Source organism: Xenopus laevis, chromosome 2L, assembly GCF_017654675.1.
Source record: "Xenopus laevis strain J_2021 chromosome 2L, Xenopus_laevis_v10.1, whole genome shotgun sequence".
Classification (NCBI taxonomy): Eukaryota; Metazoa; Chordata; class Amphibia; order Anura; family Pipidae; genus Xenopus; species Xenopus laevis.
This window is the reverse complement of record NC_054373.1, coordinates 170,646,026-170,673,264: the sequence shown is the minus strand read 5'-3', so window position 1 is coordinate 170,673,264 and position 27,239 is coordinate 170,646,026. Positions and strand designations below refer to the sequence as shown.

The 27,239-nt window shown below is 41.1% G+C and overlaps 1 protein-coding gene across 3 annotated transcripts in view; it reads right to left on the bottom strand.

Moving 5' to 3' along the window:
• Window positions 1–25,016, bottom strand: part of elmod1.L (ELMO/CED-12 domain containing 1 L homeolog) — a 59,411-nt gene extending 34,395 nt beyond the window's left edge. Inside the window, exons 1-2 of one of the 3 annotated variants that reach the window (XM_041580785.1) lie at window positions 24,869–25,016; window positions 1,806–1,894 (exon numbers count right to left, since the gene is read on the bottom strand). In XM_041580785.1, coding sequence (XP_041436719.1) covers window positions 1,806–1,822 — 17 coding nt within the window. In that variant the 5' untranslated portion in view covers window positions 1,823–1,894; window positions 24,869–25,016. 3 annotated transcript variants of the gene reach the window in all.
• Between the last annotated feature and the right edge of the window lie 2,223 nt (window positions 25,017–27,239).

Genomic DNA, 27,239 nt, shown 5'->3' with positions numbered 1-27,239 from the left:
AGTATTTTCAGAATAAAGGGCTAATATGCAAAAAGGAAAAGGGTATGTGCTTGTTTAGTGTTAATGACAAAGTATTTCAAGAATTAAGAACTGACATGCAAAAAAGGAATGGACTAGTAGTATGCTTGAGTAAAGGATTATAATGGTATGATTGAAGAACTATAAATATGCTTCAAATAAAGTAAAATTTTAAAAGTACAAAGGTACAAATTTCAGAATAAATAACTAATATGTACAGAGAAACAAGCTTATTATATAGTATGCTTGAGTAAAGTCATAATAACATGCACTGTGTAACTAGCTAATAGTGTCCACAGAGTAAAGGGTAAATAGTGTGCACAGAGCACACAGCTAATAACATGCTCAAAGTAAAAGGCTACAAGCAAGCTCCGGGTTTAAGACTAACAGTATAAAACTTAGAAAAACCTCAGCATAAATGGCTAACAATATAAACAGAGAAAAGGGCTATTAGCATGCTCAGAGTAAAGAACTAATAGTAAGCTCAGAGTAAAAAAATTAATACTAAGCTCAGAGTAAAGAACTAATAGTAAGCTCAGAGTAAATAATTAAAAGTATGTTCAGAGTAAAGAACTAACAGTAAACTCAACATAAAGGGCCAAAAGTATGCTCAAAGTAAATAACTAAAAGTATGCTCAGAGAAAAAAAAGCTAAAAGTATACTCAGAGCAAAATCTCACTATTGTCATATTTCCTCCAAGAATATTAAAAATGATGAATCTACTATGCATACAATATCCTGTCAAATGACTTCTCCACTAGAAGTCTCTTGACTCACAAGAGATGATTAAGGTTAAGAGATTAAATACAATAAGGAAAACTGAGGGTGACTGCACTTATAAAAAACTACAACAATAAGGGGGTCAGAGAACATTGTGGGAGCCTCAAATTTCATTTTCTATTCATATATAATATTTGTAAGTTTTTTTGCTAATGAGAATTTCAAATAAAATGTGTTCATTAACTATTCCATATAAGGCAGTAACGGTGTGTTCTGAATGGCACACTTTTTATTAGGGATGCACCGAATCCACTATTTTGGATTCGGCCGAACCCCCGAATCCTTCGCAAAAGATTCGGCCGAATACTAAACTGAATCCTAATTTGCATATGCAAATAAGTAGTGGAAAAAGGGAAAACATTTTTTACCTCTTTGTTTTTGACAAAAAAGTAACGCGATTTCCCTCCCCGCCCCTAATTTGAATCTGCAAATTAGGATTCGGTTCGGCCAGGCAAAAGGATTCAGACGAATCCGAATCCTGCTGAAAAAGGCCGAATCCCGAACCTAATCCAGCTCTTGGGAAGTCTCAATAGAACCGATGCCCCCAACAACCCCAAGACATCATGTAGAGTTTACCATTATATTACCGTATATCATGGATGTGAGACCTGCACCCTCCCAGATTTCGTTGTATGCTAACTGTATGTGCTAGGAGTTGGAGCTGAAGTTCTACAACATTTGGGGGTCCCATGTTGCCCTGGATTATTCCCTTCTGTTACTATAGTAAACACCCACTGTTCCCAGAATTCCCTGACATGTGACACATTCTGGCACAATTACATATGAATGTGGAAAAATACAGAGATCATCATCATCATCACTGAGATAATGATCCAGCTTTTTATCTTATAAATCTTATTCTATAACAAACAACTAATAGCCTTCAATGGCTTTGTAAAACCCGACCTGGATTATCCTCATTACTGAAGAAGTGAGTTTAGCCTATGTCTCTGTTTGTTATTAACACACAGTAGAATACTCGGTAGAATACTCAGTAGAATACTCACTGCATGAAGTGCTTCATTTTTGGTTCCTCAATGGTCCAAGCAGATAATATTCAGTGACTTTAGCAGTAATAGATTTGTCCCAACAGAACCTAAAAATGAGAGCCAAGGAAAAGAAAGGTTTAAACCCCCAAAAAATGTTTTTCTTCATATCTTACCATTTCCATAGCTCTAAATATCTCAGTGCATCATTGCAGTCATTTCTTTAACAAGATGGAGATTGCAACCAGGAACAAAATGAGTAACCAAAGCCAACATTTTAAGAAAGGATTTGGGGTAGTTCTCGAGGGACTGTACACAAATGTAAGCTAACAATGAGCCAAAATAGCATTCCTTCTTCTTTAAATAACCTACAGGGCCCTATTTATAATTTCAAACTTCTATTTTTGACTATTTATTTGAAAAAACAAAATTATTTTGCTGAAAATGATCAAATTTCCACCCTTACAGATGCATTACCATAAGTTACTGAAATTCTGTTAAAGTATTGGGATTTCAGTAATTTTTTGGGGGTTATTTACTAAAATATGAATTTTTCTCATTGTCCCAATAAAAAAAGCTCAACCAAACTCCCATGTCAGATTTTGCCTTATTTATTAATAATTTGCCTTAATTATTAATATACAGTATTAACTCGATTTAATCAGATCGGTAAAAACACAAACAAACTGAGCGGACACCCAAATCATACAATTTTTCAGGTATTTTCCGAAAAACCTCAAAAAAGTCAGACTTTCAGGCTAAACCCACTGAAGACCACGATAAATTCAGTTTTGCATAGGTGCCTCCCCTATTGACTTATACAGGACCTCGACAGGTCTGAGAAGGCAGATTTTTGGATGCCATTTTTTTCAGCATTGGGGATAATACATTTTTTCTGAGTTTTGCCCCAAAAAAGCCAGACCAGAAAAATTCAAAGTTTAATAAATAACCCCCAAGTGTTATATTTTTTTTCGTTCTGAAACATTCCTTTAATTCTGATGTCATCTGAAAACCCTAAAGTCCATCAATAAGTATTGTGGGTTCTATTTTAAAGAATTATAAAAAGGCCACATTAACCCAGCATCCATAGAGTTATTTTGGAAAAGAGGGTGAATATGTTTCAGCACCCCTTTAAGTTTCACTGAAAAAAGTGCAAGCTGTGACTTCAGTATGGTGAATGTGGTCAGTAAATTAGGTTCTGTTTTAGAAACATTTCAGGGAATAAGAATGTCACGTGTGAAGAAAGATGTGTTGTGTGGTCATATACTGTCAGTTAAGGACTTCATGGACCAAGTTCTGCCTAATAGAAATAACTGAATCATCAGTCAGTTTAGATTAAATCAGTCAGTTCACATTAGAAAACATGTTTAGATCGTTGCTTACATGTAGAGCATAAAAGGTTTCCACCTGCTCTTGGGACCACTAAAAGGCCAGTCAATTCATTCTTATTAACTGTACTTCACTGTGGTTCTTTTATTTCCTTTCTAAGCTCCTTTCAAACATGAAGACAACAAATCTGCAAAGTTTCTTCGTTTCTGGGGGTTACAGAAATCTGGACATCCATTTTGGGGTCAGGTAGGAGTGTATCCATCTTGTTTGCCTTCCTTTGTGTCAGTTTCAGACCATGTAATTTGTACCTGGTTGGGACAGGTCTAGGTGGTTCATTCACTTGTATCCCTAAAGACACCCCAATTTCCCAAATTTGGCCTTAACTGACTCCACCAAGATGTTCACATGGCAAGCTGGTGACCGTTCCCTCACATAGTGGTTTCATTTGAGCCTGGAGCTGGCAATGAGGATAAGGTAAGAATGAAGATAAGGTAAGATGGCATCTCTATGGTCCAAAGTTTCAATAATAGGATATTGGGTAGGAAATATGTTGACAAATACATTGGGAAGCAGCAAATTCAATTTCTACAGAAAACTCTTGCAGTGGAGTTTTACATGGCGTCCACCAAGACCTCCAAAATGATGCACGTTCTACTGCCTACAAACTACCATGTTGTATTGGGTCAGCATGCAAGGATCAAAAATTACTCTTAATAGCTTCAGGTAAGTGTCCTTCTAGGCAAGTTCAGGCTACTAAAGAAGGGTAATCCAGCAAGTGCTGTAGAGTCCCACTAGGGATACAACCAAATGTAGGTGGAAGATATTAGCCAGTTTATTTAGTTATATCTTATATATAACTATATATAACTATATATATATATAAAACTACATATATATATGTATATATATATTTAGTTATATCTTGAAGAACAAGATATTTCTTAAATATTATGGTACTGAAGATCTGGCACTAACTGGTGTTAAAGATTATCTTCTCATTAGATATGCATGTATTTTACGGAATGCCATTTAAGGTTCCTCGACGAATAGCCTGAAAAATGATGCAAAATGAAAAATCTATAAAAAAAATTATATTTGTATTGCTTCAAAAAGGCTAACAAATAGAACCTCTGGATGAAAAGTTATCCCTGCTCAATTACCTTAGGTGACCCAATTTCCATCCCGAGGGGCTGTCACGGAATGACAACAGCTCAGTGACATTAACCGGACAGATTTAGATGAGATAGAACATTTTCCATGCAAATTCTCAACGGACCCAGACTCTTTCTTAATCAGATATGGTGAATTGCTTTCAATTGACTGTGGTTTCTGTACAATGGCATTTGCATAATTTATCGTAATAAAAATGACCTGAAGATTAGAAGAACCCATGCACTTTTTATTCACGAATAAAGAGAAAAAAAGTGGAGCTGAATGTTTAGTTCTCTGCATTTTCTTGAAGACAAATGATGTAAAATAGTGGTTACTGGGAACCATTCTAAGTAAAAGGCATAGTGATGCATAATGTTCCCTTATTGAATGCAGGACTAGCTGCCTAATTGTCCAGATTTCTGAGTTGCACTACTTCCGAGCTGGCATGGGTGGGATAGGGAGTGAAGTAGCCCTCCTCATTCCCAACTCTTTGAGGCTGGGTGAATGAATTGGGTGTAAGTGGAAGAATAAACGATGGCCTCCACAAGCCGTTTGATGAGAGTCATGGTCCCTCACCCAAAGAGGTCTTGTCTTTTGAGTGGCTGGTTATTGATATGCTATGTGGGTTTGAATACAAGTAAATTTGTAATAGATACCTCACGTCCCCTAATTATAGACATTGGGGGTGATTTATCAACACTGGGTAAATTTGCCCGTGGGCAGTAACCCATGGCAACCAATCAGATTGCTGCATTCATTGTTCTACTTGCAGCTGGCTTCAAAAAGCTAATCACTGATTGGTTGCTATAGGTAACTGCCCATGGGCAAATTTGCCCAGTGTTGATAAATGAGCCCCATTATGTTCTAAGCAGGTCCACTTATTAGATGCAATTGGAAGGTGGGATGTTATGGATTCCTTAGGATGCAATTCTATTTTTCCTTGACCACATCAATCTCTCATACCCATCAAGTGAGTTCCACAGGTTTTGTGACCATAGCAGAAGAATTTTTTACAAGCGTCTTACATCAATTTAGTAATGCTGGTATGAACTTTGACAAACTAGTTGATCTTGGACCAGGTAATGCAACATAGCAATTAAAGGCAAATAAGGCTCCATGGTCACAACGGCTAATTAACACAGTTACATGTGTCTGGCCTAAGAGCAGTGGTTCCGTAACTATGAAATGGCACAAACATGTAGGAGCCAATATCTCAGCTGACAAGACATGCAGCCTAACTGTACCCAACCAGAATAAAGGAGAAAATATTATGACCAATGTATAAGGAAACTCTCATGAGTCCGTGAGGTCCAATCTGAACTTTCACAATAAGGAAAAAATATGTATGATGGATGGGGGTTAAAAGACTTACTGTGATGTCCTCCAGATGAGCAAGGATCTATTTATAGCAGAAGTCCACTCTAGTAAAGATGGGGTTGACACATTTTTGCCAGATCCTTACCTTCATCTGGAGGCAAGCTATTAATAGCTAAAGTGGAATTTTGGCTCTTCTAGCACAGAGAGTGCAATTGCTCTGTCTGAACCAGTGCCCCTCCTCACCACTGTAGGAATGCAAAAAGTAAGCGGCAATGGGTAAGATGCCTCAAGTTGGCTTTCAGAGCAGAATCACCAAACTGCATATTTACTTATATCCGACAACAGACCCATAACCATGACCTGCAACTGTTGCCCACCATATAGCTGGTCATGATGTACAAGGAAGCATGAAACAGCCAAGCAAATGATGGTCTGGCAAAAGATATGTGATCCACACTACCCACTACTACCTGTACTTTATTACAGGTTTCCATAATAACATTGTGCCCTTTACCAGAGTATAACATTTTTTTTATATATATAATCCATTGAGACCCACACTTCTAATACTGTCACCCTGTCCCTTTGGCATGGGCCCTCAGATACCTACATAGGAAATATGGGCCAGGAAATACATGGTCCAGGAATTAAAAAGTTGTTCAGAACCAAATGGTAGAGCATACATATTGGGCTACAACAGGCTACAGAGGTTGAGAGGTGCTCAATTAAGTACTGGGGCTTGTGGTTAGGTGTCCTTTTGCAAAATACAACACTAATATTGTGTTAAATTAATTGTTCAGTGTAAAAATAAAAACTGGGTAAATAGAGAGGCTGTGTAACATAGAAAAATGTTTCTAATATAGTTAGTTAGCCAAAAATGTAATGTATAAAGACTGGATGTCTAACATAACAGAACATAGCCCAACTTCCTGCTTTTCAACTATCTTGGTTTCCACTGACTGGTTACCCTGGTTACCAGGTAGTAACCAATCAGAGATTTAAGGGGGGCCACATGGGCCATAACTGTTGATTCTGAATCTGAGCTGAATGCTGAAGATCAATTACAAACTCACTGAACAGATATGTACCATGTGTCCCCCCCTTCAAGTCGCTGACTAACTCAGAGTTAGAGAGCTGAAAAGCAGGAAGTAGTGTTCTGGCTATTATGTTAGACATCCAGTCACTCCAGTCTTTATATATTACATTTTTGGCTAACTAACTATATTAGAAACATTTTTTATTTTGCACAGCCTATCTATTTAGGCCGAACTATTCCTTTAAAACAAGATGTTTACATTAGGTTAAATTAATTTTCAATAAATTGCAAATTATGGTCTGGCAGAAGATATGGGACGCACACTTGGTAAATAAACCTACCCTGTGGGTCTCATTACTGCAGTGCTGCATAACTTGCTGGTGCCATATTAATAAATGAGTTGTCCTTTGCCGATTTAGCCCTTGGTAGATAGCCTTTACTGTTATATTCTTGTCATTCTACTAAATGGCTGCAAAGCCAACACTAGTACCAGCTACCAGGCATCACATTTACACACACATGGTACAAGAACAAGAATACAATGGTCAGGAATGGTTTGTTTCAGTTCATTTGGCTGCATGAATAAGACATAATTTATATACATTACACACCAATAACGCACCGCTGAATGTGCTCTTCGCTGGATGTAATTGATGTGACAAAGAAAGATGAACACAAGGACCTGTTCCACCATGAGAGTGACGGCTGGCGAGAGACAAGCAGGACTCATCTGTCTGAACAAATCAACGTAGTCCCATACAGACACTCTCAAAGCGAGACAGTCTTAAGCATGTGGAAGGATGCTATTCACACTAATGAAACCTGTGGTTTAGGACCTAAAATGGGTCCCTGTCCTGTTTTCACAGCATGAACATAATTCCCTTCTATACAGTCAAACTTACTTCTAGAGAAATACAATATATACTGTAAATTGTTATGATTAAAGGAAAGAAGTGCTCTATCTTTCTCCCATTATCTATTTCTTTCTCTCTCTAATTGGTTTTTATATTTTATTTGTGGTTTTTGAGTTCCATTTACATCCAGATGAGGTGGTGTTAAAGGGGTGGTGCATCTTTGAGTTAACTTTCAGTATGATGTAGAGAGTGATATTCTGAGACAACTGCAACTGGTTTTAATTATTTATTATTTGTGGTTTTTGAGTTATTGAGCTTTATATTCAGCAGCTCTCCTGTTTGCAATATCAGCAATCTGGTTGCTCGAGTCTAAATTACCCTAACAACCATTCACTGGTTTGAATAAGAGACTGGAATATGAATAGGAGAGGACTGAATAGAAAGATGAGCACTAAAAAGTAGCAATAACAATACATTTGTAGCCTTAAAATAATAATGAAGACCAATTAAAAAGTTGCTTAAAATTGTCCATTATATAACATATTAAAAGTTAACATAACAATGAAGACTCGTCACAACTTGACTCCCTATGGTGTCTGGTATAGGTACTGAACAAAAACATAATCCATTTTAGCCAAAAACATTAAAGGATAACTAAATGCAAAAATGAATATGGCTGGAAATGCTATATTTTATATATTGAACTTACTGAACCAGCCTAAAGGTTCATCATCTCTATAGTAGTAATGATTCAGGCCTTTAAAGTTGCCACAAGTGTTTGCATCTTGGATTTGTTAGAAGTGTCAGTGACTCGCACATGCTCAATGGGCTTTTTAAGCAGCTGTTGAGAAGCTAAGCTTAGGGGTCGTCACAAATCATCAAGCAGAAAATGAGGTTGGCCTGTAATATAAGATGATGCTACAGGGCTGATTATTAAATTCTGATGCTAATTGTTCTGGTTTCTGAGCTGCCATGTACCAATAATCTGAATTATTTATAAATCAACATTATGTTGTGACATTTATATTATATATATTCAGTATATTTCGCGTCAGTCAGTGCCTAAGCTCAGAAAGTAACAGCAAGGAAAATTACACTGAACAAAAAGGGAAATTACGCTGAACAGGTTTGGAAAAAAACCTGAATACCTCTAAAACTTTGAATTGATTTCAAACGGTCAATAGGATCAGCGCAGTTCCTAGGTTATGTAGGACCTCAACAAATTTTACCTGTAGGGATTTGAGTCGTAAAGCCTGGTTTTCAGAAGGGCTGCCCGGATCAAAACAGTCTGACCGGTTTTTCCAAATAAGGAAAACTGGGCAGAATCGCCCTTGATTGACATGGCAGTCATAGCCCTGCCCCTGTGACATTGCTCGCTCCGTCCACAACGTCACTGACCCTACCCCTCTGCCCGGATGGTTGACAATGGAAAGGGGGCAACACTATTTACCTGCCAATGTTTTGTATTAGAGGTTTTTGTGGTTTCTATACTTAAAAGTTTTTAAAAACATTGGAAAAGAAAACCACAAATTTTTAAAGATTTGTGGGGGAAAAAAAAGTTTGATTGTTAGTAAATGGGCCCCTTAATGTACAACATTTCTGTCCTGCTTCTTTAGTTAAACTTTAATTTCCATTTAAGGGATTTTAAAATCTGCTACGTTTAGCTGATGTATTATAGGCCCATCATTTATACGAATGTACAGTGTAACAATGAATTTGTAAATTCCTTTTATTGTCACAATCCTCCCTGGTACTGTAAAACTGGGACAAACACTATTTGTGCAACTTGCAGCAGGTTTGTTTTTTTTTTTTACAGAGGCCTAGAAGAATATTATCACATGCAACGGAGCTGAGAGAGAAAGAAACCCCAGGGTCCCCATTAAATATGTAGGTTGCTTTGTCCTGGGATACACACAGCCCTGATGAAGAACTGAAACATAATCACAGGTGACAGGTACATATAATACTTGTTCTAGATACACAGCTAGTGATAAGTTATCGGCTATTGGGCCTTTTTTTCTTCTTTCTTGATGTTGTTGAAAAATAAAATATTTTAAATACTCTTGGCATCATCGACCATTCACTGAAAAATGAGATTCTGTAATAATAAAAATAAAATAAACTCTGCTCAGGCTCAGTATCTTACAATGACCAATAAACCGGAAGCTTTTACTGTTTCACCGCTAGAAAGTTTGACGAGCACTTCATTCACCCGTCTGATCTGGTGAGTTCCTTCTTGCAAATTACCCTTGATACCGTTTTAGGCATTAGTGAACCCAGGAGCGGGACCTGGGGTTTATACACCCGGGTCACCACCTTTTTCGGGTGAGCTGTCTTAATGCTAATCTTTTTTTAAAATTGTCCGCTAGAGATGCAATAGGCACAATATAGCAAAGGCTTTTGCATAAGATTTCTTGGTGCTTAAATTAGCGGGGTTCACTTTAGTTAATTTTAAGTGAACGGAAGCAGATTTAGCACTAAACATTTTTGTATATAGGTTTGAACAGTCACCGAAAAAAAAACCCCACAACAAAATATGGCCCTTAATAGGGAAGCCTTTTTCCACCGCTCACCTGTTCATCATAGCACAAATCTAATAAAGCAGCAAGTATTACAGCTCTCCATAATAACATTGTGCCCTATACCAGAATATAATATTAAGGTGAAGGCTGACTCTGTACATTATGGCCTCTGCAGAGGCACACACATATTTTTTCTCTATATAATCCATTGAGACCCACACTTCTAATACTGCTTCCCTGTCCCTAGGCATGGGCCCTCAGGTGCTTACATAGGAAATATGGGCCTGGACATACATGGTCCAGAAATTAAAAAGTTGCTCAGAACCAACTTGAAGAGCATGCATGTTGGGCTACAGAATCAGGCTACAGGCTCAGCTAAGTACTGGGGCATGTGGGTAGCTGACATCATTTTGCAAAAGACAACACTTATATTGATCAGTGTTTAAAGAAGATGTTTACATTAGGTCACATGAATTGAGTCAAGTCTTTATGACCTATTTCTCACGGTATTATCAAATAAAATTACGGCTAATTAATGAATCAATCAAAGGATAGGGTTGCCGTCTTTAACAGCCGCAAAAGCCAGCAAAAGGTGGTGGAGTGATTATGTTGGGGTGGCTGGGGATATCAGGGGGTGGGCCAGTGATGTTCGGGGGTGATGTGGTGGGCAGAGCTATGACATCACTTACCTGTAACTGGATGGAATTTTTAATGATTTGCTTTGTCCGTCTGACTCTTTCCAGCTTAAAATGGGCGTCACTAACCCCATCTAAAAAATAAATGCTCTGTAAGGCTGCAAATGTATTGTTATTGTTACTCATCTTTCTATTCAGGCCTCTCCTATACATATTCCAGTCTCTTATTCAAATCAATGCATGGTTGCTAGGGTAATTTGGACCCTAGCAACCAGATACTTTTTATTACTTATCTTTCTATTCAGGCCTTCTGCTATTCATAATCCAGTTTCTTATTCAAATCAATGTATGGTTGCTAGGGTAATTTGGACCCTAGCAACCAGATTACTAAAACTGTAAACTGGAAAGCTGCTAAATAAAAAGCTAAATAACTCAAAAACCACAAATAATAGAAAATTAAAACCAATTGCAATTTGTCACAGAATATCACTCTCTGGATCATACTAAACGTTAATTGAAAGGTAAACCAGACAGGAAGTTTTGAACCAGACAGCCCTGTGAAAAACCATACAGGTATCAACTGTAATTTAGGTGTGGCTAGCCAATTATTCTTGGCTTGAGAAACAGCTTATAGAGGCTAAAACATGTGTGCACCTAGAAATCCACTGGTACAGGAGCTATAGCAGTTTGGTGAAATGGCCCTGGCATTATCACACTTCAGTAAAAAGACCCCATAGTCACCATAGCATAAAATAAAGCCAATCGGATGTATCGCTCTGTGATGTTTAATCTTCTAGCTTTAAAAATTTATACTAATGACTATGGATGCACAGAATCTATTCATTTGGATTCGGCCGCACCCCAGAATCCGTCGAGAAAGATTCGGCCGTATACCGAACCAAATCTGACCCTTAATTTGCATATGCAAATTCAGGGGAGGGGAAAAAAGAGCCGGGAGAGCAGCACGTGGCTAAAAGATTTTTTTACTTCCTTGTTTTGTGATTTTAAGGATTTGATTTGGCTAGGCACGAGGATTCGGGTGAATCCAAATCCTGCTGAAAAGGGCCGAATTCTGGCTGAAAACCAAACGAAAAATCCTGGATTTGGTGCAGCCCTACTTATGACTATATACCTGCAGAGAAATGATGCTGCCTTATATTTTTCGCATACACAGGGAAATCTATCAGAGTGGGCCGGCCATTGCAGAGAGGCATGGGACTGACAGAAACAGGGCTGACAGTTTGATGGAGTGTGTCTTGTTCCCATGGAGCCATTCTTTGTCTCCCTGAAGGTAATTATCAATGCGTGCTATGTGCAGGGGCCGGTAGCCAGCAGACGTGGAGCCGTGCATCAGAATGAAGCCTGCGCAATTCCCCAAACACAGGGACGGCAGCCTGTATCTCTCTCTGCATTCACATCACGAAGCCCTCCCAGCAATAATTATCATTCCCTCCCTGCCATGCAGACCCCCTCTCAGTTCCATTTACCTGTATCTTAACATAGACAGAACTACACGTTTTTTATGTGTTTGCCTCACTCCCCCTATAATTTGCTCCACCGGCAGTTTAATTGATTCCCTGTCGCCTAGCAACGTGAGCTCAGGCCACATGTAAGGGAAAAGAAAGGAACAGAAGGGCGCTCAGGGTGGCACCAGCTTCTCACTTAATCACAATGTATTCTTCAGGCACAGGTAACGGGCAAAATAAGGGAATGAAGGCTATAAAGTATAATGCAAGCCAGGGGTGATCCTGGCCCCTTTGCTGCCTGAGGTGGCTTGCTGCTGCCGCCACCCCTCCCCCCACTCTCACTGGAGGGGGTCCAGGCAGGGTCTGGGGGTCCACGACGCTAACACATAGAAGTGCAATTGCGCTCTTTGTGCTAGAAGGGCCAAATTTCTAGTTTGAACCCATTTTTGTTGCCCCTAGTAACCAGTGGGGTGCTCTGGGAGTCTCTCAACTCACATCATTGGCAAAGCGGCCCTGATGCAAGCACTCACAACTGTCAGATACAAATGTATTGCGTGCTCATTGTGCATACATGGCTTTGGTGGCCATTGTGTGTATATTTTATACAAATGTATTACAGGTACCTGAAGCCCTAAAGCCAAGCAGCCAGGCAGGGATCACTGGCTTATACATCCGTCAGCCGGACAAATAAACACTGTAACAAGGAGCAGTCTCCTCATCCATCTCCCTGGCAGTTTTATTGACAGAGGCCCATGGTACACCAAGCGGTTGTTCCCCAGGTATATTTTTTGCCCAAACACAGTCAATTTAGACAAAATATACGCACATATAGACCTCCACCAATGGAAACACCTAATATTACATAATGTTGTGCCCCCATGTGTAGGAATCCCATTGTATTGTAAAACACATGCTATGGAACCCATATGCAGGAACATTCCTTCCAGATGAGAACCTTGCCTCAAGCGGGATGGAGCTGCCAGTTACTAGTAGGGATGCACCGACTCCAGGATTCGGTTCGGGATTTGACCTTTTTCAGCAGGATTCGGAATCCTTCTGCCAGGCCGAACCGAATCCTTATTTGCATATGCAAATTAGGGGTGGGAAGGGAAATCATGTGACTTTTTGTCACAAAACAAGGAAGTAAAAAATATTTACCCCTTCCCACCCCTAATTTGCATATGACGAATCTTTCCCTAAGGATTCCGGGGTTTGGCCGAATCCAAAATAGTGGATTCGGTTCATCCCTAGTTACTAGGGGTGGCAAAAAGCCTAATTTCCGTTTTTCAACACGGGAATTCGTCTCTGCTAGTGTAACAAGCACCACAGCACTCAGTGCACTAGTGATGCCCCCCCCCGGACCCGCTCGATGATGAAAGTTGAAAGCGCGGAGCAGGAAGGGGGCGGAATCAGGCCTGCTGTTTCAGGCGGCAGCAGATCCTGAAACGCTGCTGGCAGTGGTAAAATATTTGTATACAATAAGCACATGCCAGTGCATTTTATTTTACGAAAATATAGTTCATTTATATTTAAAGTGGTGGTTCACCTTTGCGTTAACTTTTTGTATGTTATAGAATGGCTAATTCTAAGCAACTTTTCAATTGGTCTGTTTTTGAATTATTTGCCATCCACTGACCCCATCTAAAAAAACAAATGCTGTAAAGCTACATTTTTTGTTATTTCTACTTTTGATTTCTCATCTTTCTGTTCAGGGCAGGGCCGGAACTAGGGGTAGGCAGAGTAGGCACGTGCCTAGGGCGCAAAGCTTGGGGGGCGCCAGGCACGTACCTTCTAATACTGCCTACCCAAGTCCAGGCCTCTGAATCTGACTTGTTCCTGTGCGCCTATGAGGTGAATGAGTAACTCGTGTCAGCGCGCATGCGCACGCTCACCAGGAGGGGAGGGGTTGGTGCGGTGGTTCAGCGCGCATGCATGCGCGCACTCATGTAGTAGCGTTCGGCAGAGGGGCGATGTGGCTGGCTGGGTTGCCTGGTTATTGAGAATGGGCCTTCCTTGAAGTCATAAATACATGGTCTATTTGAGGACACTTGTCCAAAGCACAGTACTCATTATGGCCTCCAACATATCCCTATTTCACTGGATATAGCATGCAGCAAACACCATAAGGTGGCACCAATTACTTTAAGGAATGCTGTTGTATTAATGCTTTGTACCAAGTGACCCGGGCACACGGCTCTACTGCAATGCTGAGCTTGGCAGCCCCCGGAAAGTGACTCACTGCTAAATGAGCTCCGCAGTTACGTCCTATGAGCAGATTGATAAAGCAGCAGCCGCTGTGATTTCACTTTTATTGCAGTTGACAAATGTGGCAGGAAAGATCTACTTCCCCAGTCTGCCTTGTGCTGAGACATTACCCAGCCAGGCACAGAGCAACCTTACAGAATCTGACACTTTCACTGGCAACAATGTCAAGTGTGTGCAGACCCAAAGGGCCCCCTTATTATGTTTATTCTACAGCAGGAAAGGGGAGAAAAAAACATTCAGGCCCTTTTAAAGGAGAACTAAACCCTTAAAATAAATATAGCTGAAAATGCCATATTTTATAAAATGAACTAATTGCACCAGCCTAAAGTTTCAGCTTGTCAATAGCAGCAATGATCCAGGACTTCAAACTTGTCACAGGGGGTCACCATCTTGGAAAGTGTCTGTGACACTCACATGCTCAGTGGGCTCTGAGCAGCTGTTGAGAAGCTAAGCTTAGGGCTCGTCACTAATTATCCAGCAGAAAATGAGCTTCCCCTGTAATATAAGCTGATGCTACAGGACTGATTATTAAATTCTGATGCTAATTGCACTGGTTTCTGTGCTGCCATGTAGTAATTATCTGAATTAATTACTAATCAGCCTTATATTGTGACATTTCTATTCTATGTGTACTGTATATTGTGTGTGGGTCCCTAAGCTCAGTAAGTGACAGCAGCACAGAGCATGTGCAGTGATTCAGCAGAAAAGAAGATGGGGAGCTACTGGGGCATCTTTGGAGACACAGATCTTTACTGCTAAAGGGCTGTGGTTGCCTTGGATTGGTACAGAAGCCAAAAACATAATGTACAACATTTCTAGCTACGTCTTTAGTTAAGCTTTAGTTCTCCTTTAACTCTGGAACTTAGCAAGTAGAACCTCTACATGGGACACCTCAAGAAAATAGATTCCCCATAGAGATGAAACTGTTTATAAACTACACCCCTTGGGATTTTTTCAGCTCTCCCAGTTGAATCCCTGTTTCAATCAAATATTACTGCAGAAAACAAACACCCTTTGCCTGGACAAATGGTTTTTTTGACATTGACCATTTATTAAAGGGCACCTGTCATCACCTAAAATGTTATTTCCTCCATCGGAGAGGCGGGATAAAAGAGACCACACTCAAGATGTGGGAAGAGATAGTATTTTTCTAGGAAAAATCTCTTATTGAGTACTCTGGGCCCTGCACCTGGAGGGAGCTCAAAGTGTTGGTTCGCACAGGTGGATAATGAGCAAGTGCATTAGCTTGCATGATGTAGATTAATAAGCGCCTGATCTTACGATCTTAGAAAAATACTACAGTTGCCCCCAACCAGAGTGTGGGCTCTAAAAGCATGTACCTCTGATGGGGGAAACTATTTTGAGATGATATGTACCCTTTAAAAGACGGGCATGATGGTGGCAGTCATACTTTATTTCAATATTGCCCTACCTCTATAGCTCTTGGTTATTGGCTGTAGGCTATCAATGGGTTTTGTAAACTATACTTCAATGACAAATGAATGTCCATATGTTAAAAATTACTAACGCATAAGCAAAGTCTTATTTCCCAGGCCCCGCTGACCCTGGGCCCAGTAGAGCCCCTTTGTTTTCCCAATTGTTATACTCCAGGTGCCCTGTACAAACAGCAGCATGTTTTACTGAAAGGCAGTGTGTGTAAATGTCTCTTTAAAGGAGCTACCGAAGAAAGCTACCGAAGAAGTTTATTGCCAACAGATTAGCCACAATAGTGCAAGCTATAACACTATATTTATTCTGCAGAATGCTTTACCATACCAGAGTAAACAGCTCTAGAAGCTCTCTCTGTTTGTTTAGGATAGAAGCTGCCATATTAGCTTGATGTGACATCACTTCCTGCCTGAGTCTCTCCCTGCTCACTCATAGCTCTGGGCTCAGATTACAGCAGGGAGGGGGAAAGGGGAGGGGGAAGAGGAGCAAACTGAGCATGCTCAAGCCCTAACCCTGGAAGTTTAAGCTGAAAACAGGAAGTCTGATACAGAAGTCCATGAGCACACAATAGAAGGAAAGAAATTATGTGTTTCTTTTGACAGAGGACTGCAGCATTACTTTGAGGGTTTTGCTGGTGTATTTATATAGACCATTCTAATAAAGCTTACTTAATTTTAGCCTTTCCTCCTCCTTTAAGAGCAAACAGTCGGAATCATTGCAATGTATTACTACAAATGCTTGTGCATCAGTGAATAGATTCCATTTCTTTCCCGCACCATTTCATCTAACATCCCATAAACATCTGTGCTTACCAGCTTTCTGCTCATTCCCTCTGATTTACCTGTAATCCTGCCCCACGCTGAGCGTGATCAGTAGCAGCACAGACTCAATGCAACAGAAGCACAAGCTGCTTGCACGCAAGAAAGTAAGGTCACCTCAGTGAGATACACACTAGCATAAATAAACATATTCATTAAACTGCAGTGGGTGATTAATAATTCCTTTTCTTTTATTTTTTCCTTAACCCATACTGCAAACAACCCATCCACTTTGTGTGTCCATAGGGCATTGCAGATTGCTGCCTCGTGCCTGAAATCAGCCAATGAGAACAGGTGAAATCTGTCAGTGACTGACAGCATCAATGTGTTGATTGGTTGCAGCCAGGGTAAAAAAATTAGATTGAGAAACTCACATATAAATAGTTGAAGGGGTTGTTGACCTTTAATTTACATTTAGTAGAATATAGAGAGTGATATTCTGAGACAATTTGCAACTGGTTTTAATTTTTTATTATTTTTGTGGTTTTGGAGTTATTTGGCTTTTTATTCAGCAGCTCTCTAAGTTCAGTAATCTGGTTGCTAGGGTCCAAATTTCTTTAGCAACCATGTACTGATTAAGAGACTGGAATATGAATAGGAGAGGCCCTAAATAAAAAGAGGAGTAATAACAAGTAGCAATAACAATACATTTGTAGCCTTACAGAGCATTTGTTTTTTAGATGGGGTCAGTGACCCCCATCTGAAAGCTGGAAAGAGTCAGAATAATTGAAATGATAAAAAAGAACAAATGCATACTAAAAGTTAACTTAAAGGCGAACCACCCCTTTAAATATAAACAACTGTAAGAAAAATATAATAAAACCTATTGGGGAAATAGATTTATCAAATGTTGACGTTTGGAAGGGAATATAAACCCTTGAAAGAAATGAATGTCAAATTGCTCAGAATTGCTTTTATAAATCACCGTAATTACTAATCACAATGCTACACCTGTAACATTTAGAGGCAGATTTATCAAGGGTTTTCAAGTGAATTCGAGGGAATTTTCGAAGTTAAAAAATTCTAAATTCAAAGTAATTTTTTGGATGCTTCAACCATCGAATAAGATACTGTGACTTTGAATTTACTTTTTGAAGTAAAAATAGTTCGAATATTCGCTAATCGAAGTACTGTCTCTTTAAAAAAACTTGACTTTAATACTTCGCCAAATTAAACCTGGCAAATTACTATGTTAGCCTATGGGGACCTTCTACAGCATTTTTCTAAGTCTTTACACATCGAATTAAAATCATTCGATCGATCACAGAAATCCTTCGAATCGTTCGATTCTAACGATTTAATCGTTCGATTCTAACGATTTAATCGTTCGATTCTAACGATTTAATCGTTCGATTCTAACGATTTAATCGTTCGATCTAACAATTTTATTTCGATCGAACGATTGCCAAATTTGATGAAAAAACTTTGAATTCGATATTCAAATTCTAAGTATTTAAATTCGATGGTCGAATTTCGAAAAATTTTCAACTTCGAAATTCGACCCTTGATAAATCTGCCCCTAAGTGGCCAATCAGTTCAACCAAGCAAGCCAGTTCAGAACGTGGTGTTAGAAAAGTAACCATAAAGTTAAAGCGTAACTTTTAATATAAATCACCTTTAAAAACGCACTCAAAATAACACATACTCACTACCAAATAAGCTTATCGGTAGTGCTGGACAATGTCCTTAAAAACATAATTAAAAATGAATACCCCTGACAGCATGGTAACTTGATATGCGAATTGGACTTTGTTGAAAACAGCTCATATCGGGAGAACCGCTACCCGTGTTGCTGTGACAACCATGACGTAATCTGGACAAACGCGGAAGTCACGTTCGTAATACCGTGAGATTTTGTGTGCCCGGCAATTTCAATTCACCTATTTAAAGTTCACGTGAATACGTGCTCGCCACTTATGCTCCTGAGGAAGCCAATGTAGTTGGTGAAACGCGTAGGGTGGGCATAGGTGGCGGGTGGAATGCTTAGCTCCCACGCAGTCCCTTCGTAGAAAATCTCTGTTGGTTTGGAGGGTTACTTGGGCTATCAGAATGAATCCCTCCTTGATTACTCCACGTATCCACGTTTTGCTAATTTTTAATGGACATTGCATTTTTTTAAGGACATTGTCCAGCACTACCGATAAGCTTATTTGGTAGTGAGTGTGTGTTATTTTGAGTGCCTTTTTAAAGGTGATTTATATTAAAAGTTACGCTTTAACTTTATGTTTACTTTTCTAACACCACGTTCTGAACTGGCTTGCTTGGCTGAACTGATTGGCCACTTAGGGGCAGATTTATCAAGGGTCAAAGTGAATTCGAGGGAATTTTCGAAGTAAAAAAATTCGTAGTTCGAAGTAATTTTTTTGGATACTTTGACCATCGAATAGGATACTACGACTTCGATTCAAAGTAAAATAGTTTGAATATTCGACCATTCAATAATCAAAGTACTTTCTTTTTAAAAAAACTTCGACTTCAATACTTCGCCAAATTAAACCTGCCGAAGTGCTATGTTAGCCTACGGGGACCTTCTACAGCATTTTTCTAAGTTTTTTGAAGTCGAAGTAAAATCGTACGATCATACAATAAAATCGTACGGTTCGAAGGATTTAATCGTCCGATCGAATGGTTTTACTTTGACCGCAGAATAACCAAATTCAATGAAAAAAGTTTGAATTCGATATTCGAATTCAAAGTATTTAAATTCGATGGTCGAATTTCGAAGTATTTTTTATTTCAAAATTCGACCCTTGATAAATCTGCCCCTTAGTGTAACGGGTGTCCAGTCACTCGTAATTTTTTGGCGTAGACATATATTTTTACAAGCTTGCGGAACAGTGGCATACATAACTTGTATTGCTCATTCTTTTGGTTTATAATCACAATGCTAGTATGATGCAATAGCACCAACAGCTGATCAGCCACAGTCATTTAGTTGGAAACCCTTGTCCTGTTGTTCTGTTCATATAATGAAGTTTGTGAGCAGAGAACAGTCATCTGGCCAGTTCTAAGCAGAGTAACATCACAAGATGTTTTTTTTAGCTAACTTAATATTCTGCAGATTGAGGCCGAGGTGAACAGCAGATGTCCCTGTTGTTTCAAACACATACAGGTATAGGATCTGCTATCCGGAAACCTGTTATACAGAAAGCTCTAAATTACGGGAAGACAATCTTCCATGGACTCAATGCCACATATGCCAAACAGCAGCCTCTGTGGATGCTCTGCCACCAGCATCCTGAACGTCTCAGCATTTATTTTAAACACAATCCAGGTAACATTCCAGACTTAAAAACTGTGTTATTATTCAGCCTGTTGCAATAAAATCACAGTTGTTTAGCCTGGCTTGTGATCAAAACAAGTACTGTAAGATATAATTAATCCTTATTGGAACCAAAACAATTGTATTGGGTTTAATTAATGTGTAAAAGATTTTTTTAGCAGATTTATGGTCAGGCCACACTGGGCGTTTTGGGGAGATTTGGTCGCCTGGCGACTAATTGCCTCGTTTTAAGGCGACCAATCTCCCCAAACGCCTTCCCTCACTCTGCGCCGGCTAAAATGAAAAACCGCCGGCGCTAATCACACATGGCGATTCGTTTCCGAAGTCGCCCGAAGCTGCCTCACGACGAAACTTTGGGCGACTTCGGAAAACGAATTGCCGCGTGTGATTAGCGCTGGCTTTTTTTTTTCATTTTAGCCGGCGCTGAGTGACCCTTAAGGTCTGGTGACCAAAATTACAGAAAGACCCCTTATCAGGAAAACACCAGGTCCCGAGCATTGTGGATAACAGATCCTATATCCGTAGTGTAAACACTGCTAATATCTTGATAACTAGTGTAAATGAATCCATGCAAATTACAAAAGTGCTTAAATGAGTACAGGTACGGGATCAGTTATCCGGAAACCCGTTATCTAGAAAGCTCAGAATTACAGTACAGTCATCTCGCATAGACTCCATTTTCCTCAAATAATTCAAAATGTTAAAACTTATTTCCTTTTTTCTTAATAATAATAATAAAACAGTGCCTTGTACAGGTATATGACCAGTTATCCAGATTTTTTGGGACCTGAGGCTTTCCGGAAAATCGATATTTACGTAATTTGGATTTTCATACCTTAAAGGGGTGGTTCACCTTTAAGGTAACTTTTAGTTTGTTATAGAATGCCCAATTCTAAGCCACTTTTAAATTGGTCTTCATTATTTATTTTTTATATCTTTATAATTATTAGCCTTTTTCTTCTGACACTTTGCAGCTTTTAAATGGGCATCGCTGACTCCCTTCTAAAAAGCAAATGCTCTGTAAGGCTACGCATGTATCATTATTGATCATTTTTATTACTCATCTTTCTCTTCAGGCCTCTCCTATTTATATTGCAGTCTCTTATTCAGATTGATACATGGTTGCTAGGGTCATTTGGAGCCTAGCAACCAGATTGCTTTAAATGCAAATTGAAGAACTGCTGAATAAAAAGCTAAATAACTCAAAAACCACAAATAATAAAAAATATGTAAACCAATTGCAGATTTTCTCAGAATATCACTCTCAAAGGTGAACAACCCCTTTAAGTCTACTAGAAAATCATGTAAACATTAAATAAACCCAATAGGCAGGTTTTGCTTCCAATAAGGATTAATTATATCTTAGTTGGGATCAAGAAAAAACGACTGTTTTATTATTACAGTGAAAAAGGAAATAATTTTTTAAAAATTTGGATTATTTAGATAAAATGAAATCTATGGGAGACAGCCTTTCTGTAATTAGGAGTTTTCTAGATAACAGATCCCATACCTGTAGTTGGCCCCAAGTAAGATATAATTAATATATTAATGAACCTATGACTAAAGGATAACTCCCGAAATGTATTAGGTTTTTACAGCAGTAACTCCAATAAACCCAATCTCAGAAGTGCCGTCTGCCTGTCGAGTCTTGCAAGATATAATTAATCCTTATTGGAGGCAAAACAATCCTATTGGGTTTAATTAATATTTAAATGATATTTTAGCAGACTTAAGGTATGGAGTTCCAAAATTATGGAAAGACCCCTTACCTGGAAAACCCCAGGTCCTGAGTATTCTGGATAACGAATATCATACCTGTATTACATTTACATACATTTGTTCAGGCCCGGACTGGCAATCTGTGGGTTCTGGCAAATGCCAGAGGGGCTGCTATAAGGTCCCATAGAAAGTCAGTATTTAGTGGGCTGGTGGGGGCTGTTTGGGCCTCTATGTGGGCTGATTGGGCCTCTGTGTACCTGAAATGCCAGGGCCTATTTTAATTCTCAGTCCGGACCTGCATTTGTTTCAAGAGTTTATGTTTCTCTCAAGGTTAGTGGTATGTGGGCTATTTTTTCTGCGACTGTCAAGGCCTAGCTTTTTGCCGCTTCCTAGTCATACAAGGGAAAGTTGTTGTTGAGGGAACCAACAATAGCCCAGTCTGCAATAAGGGCTAGTCCACACAAAGAGATTCGGGGAGATTTTGTAGCCTGGCGACTAATCGCCTCGTCTTTTAAGCGACTATCTCCCCAAACTGCCTCAGCATTTTTCCCCATAGCCTACAATGTAAAGTCGCCTGCGCTAATGCACACGCGGCAATGTTTTCAATAGTCGCTCAAAGTTGCCGACATTGTAGCCTATGGGGAAAAACGCTGAGGCAGTTCGGGGAGATAGTCGCTCAAAAGACGAGGTGATTAGTCGCCAGGCGACATAATCTCCCTGAATCTCCTCGTGTGGCCTTACCCTAAGCCTTCTCACTCAAAATCAGCAGTTCTGTCAAGCTTAAAAGCACAGAGACCAGGAATCCAAGCAGAAAGCTACTGATTACATCACTGCAGGACTGGCTGCCCTTATAACAGGATTCATTAGCAGAGAGGCTGGGATAAGGAAGTTCAGCAATGCAGCACAAACTACTCCACATCAGATATCAAATAGGCCATTGTATATAAAAACATGACATATTTTGTCCAATAGAACGTCACAACATTAATAAAAACAACATACGCATTGAAACAGAAGAATACAGTATCATTGCAGCACATTTCCTGTACCTGACAGTCTTCCGAATTTTTGGGGTGATGCTGTCCCCTCTCCCCTCGTGGGAATTGCTTTGTAAGGAATGAGTGTCCTCGCTTGGTATGGAAATGACGTGGCTTCGATGCTGCCGGCCTCGGGTAATATATTTTGTGCTTATTAAGTGGTCCCTGGACTCAAATCCCATAAATCACCAGAAACAATAATCACACAGAACCTGTGCCGTTCATTACAGCAACATAAGCACCTTGGTTGTGTTTACGCTACAAGTCACATGATTTGGAATCTCCGGGGCGGGGGGGGGCAATTTCTTAGTTAGATACCCCCATGACTCTAAGCAGTAGCCACCCACGGCTGTGCTCCTCTTCTTTAAAAACACACAGTGGGATAGCTTGGAACAAGATGGTGGTGATCCCAAACTGCAGAGTGGATCACCACCATCTTGCTCCAAGGTATCCCTAACGCCAATTTAAACTGGCCCCAAAATGCCATACACAAGTCTATTCATGCACCCTTCCATACAAATGGTTTTCTCTGCTATTAGTGGAGCACCAGCTACAGTTACCCAATTTTCAAAGGGCAGTCCAGGGACACCTAACAAATTGGTCACTTCCATGTAGAATCCACGTACAACACAGACGCATGTATGCGCTGAACGCTGGTGAAATGCAGCATGCTGCGTCCCACCTGTGTTTGGCGCTTACATGCGTCTGTGTGAGCACAGCCCCCTTCACAATAATTGAGTGCGTCTACTCCTGCGCTCTCCTGCGGCTGAACGGAAGAAATCGCAACCCATAGCAACCAATCAGTGATTAGCTTTTTTCCTGCCCAGGTTTACTGCCCAGGTGCTAATTTGCCCAGTGTTTATAAATTACCCCCTACAGTGTCAAACTGGGGTGTCCAGGGATCACTAGGGCTACCACCTCAGGGGCCCACATCCCAGTCACGTTCCTCCAGAAGTTAAACCCAATGCCAACCTGTCCAGGGTCGGAATGGGCCAGCGGGGCACCTGGAAAAAACCCGGTGGCCAGCCCAGATCCGCTCTCTGCCGAATCTCCCTATCGCATCTCCCTGACGAATTTCCCTATGCATCTCCCTGCGACCCAAATCCAACCCTGAAACTGCCCCCTTGTGCACCCACCCACCTGCTCGCACCCCTTTTGTTTTCTCCTTGTGCAGGTGGAGCAGCAGGGGACCGACCATCCACACTTTCTGCGAGCGGCCTGGGTTGGGGGGGACACACTGGGTTTTTCCTGGTAAACCATTGGCCCTGAAAACTACTAATAACTAATACAACAGGTACAGAGGGCCCTGCCCAAAAGAGATTAATTTTGTTCCAAATAAGGGGCACCCAAAGGGCATCTTGGCACCTGAGCAGTTCTGACTATTAATAACAACTAGCCTTGTTTCCATCTGGTAAAAGAAAGATTCCCTCCCAGTAAATGCCTGTGTCCTGGAATCAAACAGAAGAGAGGTAGGTACATACAAATAGCCCGAGGGAAATGCCGGTGCTAGAATTTAAACCACTGACACTCGAATATAAATTTTGCCAGTGTTTATTTGTACTGTATTGTACTGTATTGTACAGATATTGGCCAGGGAGGGGGGACAGTGACCAACTGGAGACAACATCAATATGTGGCACCAGCCACGATCCATATAAACAGAACTGGCCATTACTATGTACCCCCTGAGGAAACACAGACATTCCTATAGTAGCCTGGGCACCTGCCTGAATATTAACATGAACAATAGCAGCTGGAATAGTGCCAGCCACACAAACACAGGCACAGCAGCAGCTCAATAACAATATCATGGCAATCACCTGTGCCAGCCCCTGATCAATGCTACACACAGTCTGTGGCTACTAGCCTTTTAACTACAGCTCCCAGCATTCTCCAACAACCTTCAGGGTGCTGACTGGACACCCCAAACCAGAAGCACATGCCTGCAGCTGTGCAACAGAACCTGACATCTAGCAATGGAATAGGATTACAGGTTGCTTTACCAACTCCACACATCTTCTCTCTTACTACAACTCCCAGCATGCCCTGCAAAACATATGTTTCATATTGAGGGTACAGCAGTGAGTCGATGTGAGTCCTGGTGCGATGGAATGGCAGAGCTGATACTATAGCTCCACTATAACCAACTCACTGGGGGTCGGGCGCTAATACGCAGCAGGCGTGGGTGTACCCCGATCTCACCTGCAGTTGCCCGGGCTGTGTTCTCACTCCCTGGCTCCCATGACTGGTGAATCCAGCGCTGCTGCTGCAACTGTCACTGCATCCAAGTGCCAATGCTGCACGAGCACGCGCTCCTCTGGCAGAGAACAACACACGCGCGCTCCCGCGACCTGCAGCCAATCTAGCAGCCCTTATTATCTAGCCCCGCCCACTGATCACCTTCTCCTGCTGGAGATAAACAGGGGGCTCAGGGCAAGTGCAGGGTGCTGCTGGGATGGAGCTGGTCAACCCAGCTATGATCTGTGTCCCATAGCGTTTGTATGTCAGGCACGAACTGTAGCTGCTTTGCTTGGAGGGAAGCCTATTAAAAGGCAATATAGTTCATCTGACCAATATAGAATATAGTTCATCAGTGTGCGCCCATTGCACCATTGCACCATTACTGTTACTCGCGGTAAAAAGCACAGTGAGCAGCGGCCAAAGGTGCAAGGGAGCCCTGTATGTATGACACTGAGCAGGCAATTAGTCTGGAGCCCTGTATGTATGGCACTGAGCATGAGCAGGCAGTTAGTCTGGAGCCCTGTATGTATGACATTGAGCAGGCAGTTAGTCTAGAGCCCTGTATATATGGCACTGAGCAGGCAGTTAGTCTGGAGCCCTGTATATATGGCACTGAGCAGGCAGTTAGTCTAGAGCCCTGTATGTATGGCACTGAGCAGGCAGTTAGTCTGGAGCCCTGTATGTATGGCACTGAGCAGGCAGCTAGTCTTGAGTACTGTGTGGATGGCACTGAGCAGGCAGTTAGCCTGGTGTGGATGGCACTGAGCAGGCAGTTAGCCTGGAGCCCTGTATGTATGACACTATGCAGGCAGTTAGGCTGGAGCCCTGTATGGATGACACTGAGCAGGTAGTTAGTCTGGAGTCCTGTGTGGATGGCACTGAGCAGGCAGTTAGCCTGGAGCCCTGTATGTATGGCACTGTGAAGGCAGTTAGCCTGGAGCCCTGTATGGATGACACTGAGCAGGCAGTTAGTCTGGAGTCCTGTATGTATGACACTGAGCAGGCAGTTAGTCTGGAGCCCTGTATGTATGGCACTGAGCATGATCAGGCAATTAGTCTGGAGCCCTGTATGTATGGCACTGAGTAGGCAGTTAGTCTGGAGCCCTGTATGTATGACACTGAGCAGGCAATTAGTCTGGAGCCCTGTATGTATGACACTGAGCAGGCAGTTAGTCTGGAGTCCTGTGAGGATGGCACTGAGCAGGCAGTTAGTTTGGAGCCCTATGTGTATGGCACTGAGCATGAGCAGGCAGTTAGTCTGGAGCCCTGTATGTATGACACTGAGCAGGCAATTAGTCTGGAGCCCTGTATGTATGACACTGAGCAGGCAGTTAGTCTGGAGCCCTGTATGGATGACACTGAGCAGGCAGCTAGTCTGGAGTACTGTGTGGATGGCACTGAGCAGGCAGTTAGTCTGGAGCCCTGTAGCTATTGAACTGAGCAGGCAGTTCCCTAGCCTATGACTAAGTGCCCTTGAGGAACAAAACATGTAAGGCCACCGTCCTTTTTGCGTAATAAAACTTTTTTAATTTGCATCTATTTTGGATTGAAGTCCAGTTTCTGTGCCAGCTTACCACTGAATTCTACATGAGCAGGCAGTTAGTCTGGAGCCCTGTATGTGTGGCACTGAGCTGACAGTTAGTCTGGAGCCCTGTATGCGTGGCACTGAGCTGACAGTTAGTCTGGAGCCCTGTATGCTTGGCACTAAGCAGTCAGTTAGTCTGGAGCCCTGTATGTATGGCACTGAGCATAAGCAAGTAGTTAGTCTGGAGTCCTGTATGTATGGAACTTAGCAGCTAGTTAGTCTGGAGCCCTGTATGTATGGCACTGAGCATAAGCAGGTAGTTAGTCTGGAGCCCTGTATGTATGGAACTTAGCAGGCAGTTAGTCTGGAGCCCTATATGTATGGCACACAGCAGGCAGTTAGTCCAGAGAAGAGGTCCCCAATCTTTTTTTTAGCCATGAGACACATTAAAATGCAGAAATAATTGGAGAACGACACAACCATAAAAAAGTCCCTGGGATGCCAAATAAGGGCTTTGATTGGCTATTTGGTAGCCCCTATATGGACTGGCAGCCTACAGGAGGTTCTCTTTGGAAGTACACCTGATTTTTATACAACCAAATCTTGCCTCCAAGCCTGGAAAACATGTTGTTCACAAGCCAATGGTTGGGGATCACTGCTCTAAATAATGTGTGTGTGTATGTGGGTCCTTGTTATACTTTCTATAAAGTGGAGAGTGTGCTTTAGTGGAGTAAGAGCTCAATCCTCTATAACAGGGATCCCCAATTTTTTTACCCATGAGCCACATTCAAATGTAAAAAGAAGTTG